Source organism: Clupea harengus, chromosome 19, assembly GCF_900700415.2.
Source record: "Clupea harengus chromosome 19, Ch_v2.0.2, whole genome shotgun sequence".
Taxonomy (NCBI): Eukaryota; Metazoa; Chordata; class Actinopteri; order Clupeiformes; family Clupeidae; genus Clupea; species Clupea harengus.
Window position 1 is genome coordinate 10,934,322 of NC_045170.1, and position 7,261 is coordinate 10,941,582.

The 7,261-nt window shown below is 41.5% G+C and overlaps 1 protein-coding gene across 1 annotated transcript; it reads left to right on the forward strand.

The window, feature by feature from the left end:
- Positions 1 to 888: 888 nt before the first annotated feature.
- On the forward strand, positions 889 to 6,903 carry LOC105904900 (zinc transporter 8). The gene is made up of 8 exons (XM_031586457.2): positions 889 to 1,169; positions 2,891 to 3,045; positions 3,432 to 3,578; positions 4,088 to 4,241; positions 4,789 to 5,080; positions 5,352 to 5,457; positions 5,692 to 5,826; positions 6,029 to 6,903. Exons 1-8 carry the CDS (start codon positions 1,090 to 1,092, stop codon positions 6,172 to 6,174), a joined length of 1,215 nt encoding a protein of 404 aa, XP_031442317.1. The 5' UTR covers positions 889 to 1,089; the 3' UTR covers positions 6,175 to 6,903.
- Positions 6,904 to 7,261: the final 358 nt, after the last annotated feature.

Consider the following 7,261-nt stretch of genomic DNA (forward strand, 5'->3'; position numbering starts at 1 on the left):
CTTTGAAGAATGCTTTGTGTCCCAGCCAAATGCCCGATATTCTGTTCGTGAAGACTACATGCTCTGGGAGGCTACACACTTCAACTGATTTTCCCACAGACCTGACCATCATTTGAGTTTCAGATGGAAATCCTTATACAATACAATACAATAATATCAACCTTGAACAGAAAAAAATAATATCTTCAAGGCTATATTAAGTGTGGAACAACTGAAATATGAGTCGTCTGACAACACAACTCAATCACAATCTCATTTTAAATATTGTTGAAGGCAAATAAGATGTGAGAGCCTAGGAGCTACAGGCATTGCAACCTGACAATGATCAAATATAATTACCCCTGTTGTCAGTGTAAGACAACAAAATCAAATAAATGTGCTCATTGACTTTATTGGGATATAGATTTCATACTGCAGTAGTATGCAGAGTCATAAACTTAGCCCTGAAATGTTCTGAGTCACAAAATAAACACATCCTCGGGCTGGTACCTGGTAGTGTGGCTTCCATGTGCGTAAGTAAGTTATGACGAGAATAGACCCGTCTGCCATTCCTACCCTTCTGCTTCGACGCTACAATATATTCTCGAAACTCGTTGTGTGCAGTTGCGTTAGGAGCTTTTTTGCGTCTCTGATGAACACAGCTCTTGACACCCCTTGGCACTGACAGTATCAACAGTCCAGCATGGTGGGGAGGACAGAGTGACTCAAAAGGATGTCAAATGGAGTACTACTGACCCATTAATGCAATCTGGAATTTGGCGGTACCTTTAGCGAACCTCTTTTTTGAATGAGTGAAATAGCTGTCACTTACCGATGGTGTTGTTGCAGACATTCTGCAAGTTTGCACACGGTTCTCAGTCACAAGGCTTCAAATAACAGTGCCTGGACATTGCACTGGACATAGTTCTGAAGATGCTCGACTGCCAGCGTTCACAGTACTACTGAAACTTGTAGCTGACACTATTTATTTTAGTTTACAATAACTTCCTGTTTTGTTTTTCCGCAATAATACTTCTGTGGTTTTTCACAACAGTCTTAATTGTTTTTTTCAAAACCATAGCAATTGTGCGCGGAGCTCGTTTTTAAGTCATGTTTAGAAAAAAAGATCCGGAAAAACTCCACTTGGTCACCGATAATGCAACCACACTATACACTATCCCAGCTGAAAGGTAGGTCTTATGTTTAAATGTCGAATGTGTATTTTTGTCTACACAAATACTTTTATTCTGTTGATTCTCTCTCTTTTTCACTGTCTACCTGCCTGTCTAACAAATCTGAACTATATTTAGCATGATTCTGTATTTGTAGTACATTGGTGAAATGTTCAATGAAGTTCTGGATTTCAGAACAAGCGTTTAATGGTGTGATCTGTTCGGAACTGGAGATCAAAATTCAGATGACAGACAAATGCTCACTAAAGAATGCCCGCAAGAGCAATACAGTTGTTAATATTATGTCAGAAGTCATTATTTTTTCCCCGTAAAGTAACGAGTTTGTATTTGTAATGGGTTGGATACCGCTGCCTTTGTCTAAAGAGCATTGCACAACCTTTTTACACACGAGCCGAGAAGTTTTTAGCAGTGTGCAAATTTGCACCTCATCCCAAAAATCCCCCTTCCAACTGTTGGAGGAGGATGCGCGCTCGAGATACTCCCCTAGGTCGAGATGTTTGAAGTCTCCCTATGTAATCAGTGATAGCACACTCTGTACACTAAAAGGATGTAATTTTTATGTGAAATAAGATGAAAATCTGTAGCCTAACCATACAATTCTGCTCAACGTTACAATAAAACTAATATTTGTTTGCACATACTGTGGATACAGTACACGCAATCCTGTGGATATTGTATTCCGTTGTTGGTGGCAATGGTGTTTGAATGTAAGCTTGTGGAAGGTATCTTAATATTTAACTTTTAATCAAGGAAAGCTGAATGTACCGGTTAAAGAAAACCGTGTTTTTTTTTGTTATATTCCCATGGGCTTGGAATGGTCTGCTGTCAAAAATGCCACGTCATTCCGTTCTCAAAAAATGCCATGTGTTCAGACTAATTACTCTGCTGCTGTACTGTACAATATTTCTCTCATGTCGTTTGAGCCTTATAATTTAAAAAGTTTGAGATAAAGACAAGCCTGGGCATAAAACAAATACTCTGTTCTTGGGTTGGCATATGCTGTAGTAGACTGACAGACACCCATGCTCGCACATTTTATTTCCCATCGCATCTGATGCAAAAGCCCATCAAACCAATGGCACTGACCTATTCAGCCATGTAATAACGTCATGATGCATGGGTGCTCAGTGATTATTAAAAGCAGCTGAGGAATGGCACGTTTACCTCCAGACCACGTGTAACATAAGCTCCTTGACAACACCTCCCCCTAGTCCAGCCTCTAACTGGCCCACTGTTATGACCCAATATCCCTGTACACAGATATTTGGAAGGAACTTTAAGTGCAAGCAGGGTTTACAATAAGACCACTGTGTATGTGTGAATGAAATCTGAAATGTTTTGTATTCCCTCTCAGTACAGGAAACAATATAAAATCTTACATAGTATTTCTGAAGATTAACTCATATCATCACAAACAACAAAATAGTAAATTTTCCAGTGTGTGCTGAGCCATGCTAGAGCATTTATATGCCCTGAAAGCACTGAAAAAAAGATTTAGTTTTTCTTTGCAGGAGCGTTTGCAGCCTACCCTTTCATATGTATTAAATATTCAGTTCACAGTGTTTGCATTTCATTTGATCCTTTATTAAATTAAGCTTGTAAGACAGATATATTGCACAATTACACAACTACAAGAGTAATAGTACTGAATAGTACTGAGTAATAGTACTGAATAGTGCTAAAGATTCACTCTGTCACCTCATACATTTACCACACAGGAAGTCTCAAAGTGAAGTAACAAACGGCACCATCAAACACTGCCATGACAACAGCCATGCACAGGAGGAGAGAGAGCGCGAGAAAAAAGTTGCTAGGAAGCGACTCTACATCGTCTCAGCTGTTTGTCTGGTCTTCATGATTGGTGAAATCCTGGGTAGGTCATCTCAACACAGCCAAGGAACTGTAAAAAATCTGTCAGGACGGTTGAAAGTCAATGAGCCATTACATTTATAAAACTTCAAACGAAGTAGACGCCTATGATTAATCTAATATTCATCAATTACACACTGGTAAAAAGGACAAGTTTAAGTATTTAAAATTACAGAGAAATTCATTAATCCTTTCATAGATGTAATTTAAGGTTGCTTTGAAATCACTGTCCTGTAGTACTATAACATCATGCCACTATATGGTCCTTTTTTTCTTTGCACTACTGTCTGTATATAACTGAACTATCTAAGTTCTCTGTGATTTACATCTTTCAGTTAAGCTTTTATCATTCTGAGTTCCACCATCCTCATCTGTCCTTGTTGATCGTAGGGGGCTACTTTGCTGGGAGTCTGGCAGTAATGACGGATGCTGCCCACCTGCTAGTGGATTTCATGAGCTTCATCATCAGCCTGTGCTCACTGTGGCTATCCTCCAGACCGGCTACTCACAAACTGAGCTATGGCTGGCACCGCGCAGGTTAGGAGCCATCTCAGTCTCTACATCCATCATCTTGCTCAACACCACCACCAACAGCATCATGGTCTTTACTGTAATTGCTACCCCAGGGTATACCCTGAACTTTCTTTATAGAGATTATAGATTCCCTCAGAGCCTTCTCAGCTTGAAATGTTGCAGCACAGTTTGCAAGCGTATACATTTTCCCCACATCAACGGTGCCTTAATCAGAATCACATTTTTCAGAATCAGAATCAGAATTAGAATCACGTTTATTGGCCAAGTAAGTTTGCACAAACAAGGAATTTTAAGTGGCTATAACAGTGAAAACAATCATTGCCATTACGTTCTGATCAAGCTAAGTCAACTGAGTTCTGTTCCTAGTGGCACTCAAGTGATATTCCTGCTTCATTGTTGGAGAACTATCAAGGGACTCTGCATCTCCCGTATTATCAGGACCTCACTTCTTTGTCAAGATCTACAAGGTCTGGTCGCACTAACTAATCCTGGTGTTTTTCCTCTCGCTGTAGAGATCCTAGGTGCTCTTCTCTCCGTGTGTACCATCTGGTTGGTGACGGGCATACTGGTGTACCTGGCAGTGGAGCGCTTGATAAGTGATGACTACACCATCGAGGGCACACTAATGCTCATCACTTCAGGCTGCGCAGTGCTGGCGAACATCATGTAAGTTGCTGAAGTACCATTCTGTCTATGAAGTTTGGTGTTCATTGCTCACAAGGCAGACATTTCGACGATTCACTCATTCGAAAACCACCCAAATTTGAGATTTAAAAAACCAACAAAGAACAACTTTTTTTCTGTTCTGAACTGGTCAGTAGTCTTTCCCACAGGACCACATGATCACCATGCCATGTCACATGTGTCACTTTAAAAAAAAAAAAAAAAAAATGAAACTCTGAATAAGAAACAATATAAAAAATGACGTTTAGCTACTGCAGTCAGATGTGTTGCACACATAGAAAATGTAAGGATAAGGTAAGGTAAGACATGATAACATAATAAAACATAATAAAAGAATATGTTTATGAAGACACAAGAGCCTGGAGGTAGAAACAAAGTCAAGGCATTTTTAAAGGTTCAAACTAATGGACAGACATGTATAACTCCAATTGTGCACTTAAGTTCCATGTCATATTCAATCAGAATTTGTTTTGAATGTTGCTGAGTGGTACTCAAAGTAGATCTCTTCCACGTCCTTCCTTCTGTGTAGCATGGCGCTAACCTTACACCAATCCGGGCATGGGCACAGCCACGGCGGCCTGAGCTCGCACGGGCACAGCCATGAGAATGGAGAGAACCACAAAGCAGAGAAGGGCCACAGCCATGCCCATAGCCATGCCCATGGACATGGCCCAGCGGGTCACCAGGACATGGAGGAGGGACAGGGGGTGCCGAGGCGACCTCAGGCCAATGCTAGTGTGAGAGCAGCCTTTGTGCACGTGGTGGGAGACCTGCTCCAGAGCATCAGTGTGCTCGTCAGCGCCTTGATCATCTTCTTTAAGGTCAGAGCCCGAGGGCAGTTTGGAATAAAGGGAAAGGATTGAAGGGTGGGGATGGGTTGTCTAAGGATAATGCAAGGGGGAAAGAAAGGCCACTTTTGACATGTATTTTCGTCTGACTTTATCGAATTGGATGCTGTTTAAGAATATATTAAATATATATATATATATATATATATATATATATATATATTGTTTTGAAGCTAAAGGGCAAAATCATTTGGTTATGTTAGTGTTGACTCCATACTGAAGTCTGGTCTGCTCTCTTTCACAGCCCGAGTACAAAATGGCTGACCCCATCTGCACATTCCTGTTTTCTCTGTTTGTCCTTGGCACAACCTTCACTATCATGAGGGACATCCTTCTGGTGCTCATGGAAGGTAAACCCCAGCCTATGAATATCAGTGTTCCTCTTGTCTGCCTCAGTCTATTCTGTTTGACCCCAACAGGGGGGTTAATGACACTGGCATTTCCCTCAGGTGGGCAACAGATCTCAGATTGAGTGTGGTACAGAACGCGATAAGATCCTAATACGCACACAATATTGCTTTTCTGCCCGTCGGTTACCTCACTGAGCATTCCACAAGATATCCATGATGTATCTCTCTGTTCAGGCACACCAGAAGGGGTGAAGCATGGTGAGGTGAGGGAAGTTCTCCTGTCTGTGAAAGGGGTGAAGGCCGTCCACAATCTTCACATCTGGGCTCTGACCATGAACCAGGCAGTGCTTTCAGCACACGTGGCCATAGGTGAGATTCCGAGAAGATGTGTTTTTACAAACAAGAGAAATTGTAAAGATTGCAACAGACAGATTTTCTTTCTTGGCTGGGTATAAAGCTGGGGGTCACATTGGCTTGTGCTGACATATAGAGAATGGTTAGATATAGTTTATCGTCTCTTTTAGGGAGGGATTAAGCACAGATCTGAATCTCAATCTGTTTTTCTCTTCAGATGATGCTGTGGATCCTCAGCCTGTTCTGAGGGAGATCACTCAAGCGTTGTTCGACATCTACAGCTTCCACTCAGTTACTATCCAACTGGAGCCTCAAGCTGAACAGAAGCCTGACTGCACCTTGTGTGAGGATCCGCAAAAATAGGCTCCCCAAGGCCGTGGTCTTGTGACAACCTCTCAAGGTCACCCAAAGACGGAAAAGGAAATTTGGGAGAACCAGGACCTTTTATCCTAATGTCTGTGTTTGTAGTTTTAATCTAAACTTGAGTGCCTGGCCAACCTTTGGTGGACCTTGGACACCTTTGTGGTCTGTTTGTGTTTATCAGGAAACTGGGCTGCAGTCACAAAACAAACAAACAAACATCAGCTTGGCTCTTGATTGGCACATCCTTGGGGTTTAGATAGACTGCCTTAGGGGCAATAGCAATTTAGTCAGAGGGGCAACAGTTTATAGAGTAAATATCTGCACTCAGTATGGTTTTGATTCTTTATCTCAGTTTTTTTTATGGGATTTATTCAATTGCTCTGTGCCAAACATTCTGGTTCAAGTTGTAGAGCAGCTTTAATGTAATTCAAAACAAAAGGGTCTGTGAGCGAGAGTCAGAATACTACATTTTATTTTTTACATACGAAGAATGACAATCACTTCTCGCATTTCTGTCAGGTCAGTTTTTCATGAAAAAAAAAAACGAAAGAAAAAGAAGAAATTATGTGTGCTTTTCACTGTTAACCACTGTACTGTAGTGTATGTCATGACTAGTAAGACTGTATTCATTTGTACTTCCGTGATCATGTGTACTGTAGAACTGTGGTCATGTGTGCTGTGGGAATAAAAGGACCGCGGTCATGTGTACTGTGTCCTTGCACCCCTTCACTGTTCTCTGCCCCACTTCCTCCTGAGGATAAGTGTTGCCCGGCAACAAGCACAGTGGGTCATTGTCTTGTGGCTCATTACGATTTCTTTATTTCTGAATAACTGCTCCCTTTTTCCCTTGGAGACCTTGAGCCGGTGGTGCAACCGCTGAGTTGTCAATACTGTAGGTGAGCTTGGGTTCTTCCAAGATGCAAAATGAGATCACTGACCTGTTGACCCTGACCTTCCATTGGTCTTGTTCTGTCACTCTGAAGGTCAATATGAAACGCTGGTCATCTCATGCCCTGAGACCTTCCTCATGACATGTAGTGGCTATTAACATGAGACACTGATGTATGTTTTACTTAATTGTTATATA

What these genes read in the sequence shown, in the direction of transcription:
- LOC105904900 (XM_031586457.2), top strand. Translation starts at nt 1,090, where the DNA reads ATGTTTAGAAAAAAAGATCCGGAAAAACTCCACTTGGTCACCGATAAT. An exon ending in CATGATTGGTGAAATCCTGG is followed by an intron (nt 3,046 to 3,431) that starts GTAGGTCATCTC and finishes TGTTGATCGTAG; the next exon opens with GGGGCTACTTTGCTGGGAGT. An exon ending in CTATGGCTGGCACCGCGCAG is followed by an intron (nt 3,579 to 4,087) that starts GTTAGGAGCCAT and finishes CTCTCGCTGTAG; the next exon opens with AGATCCTAGGTGCTCTTCTC.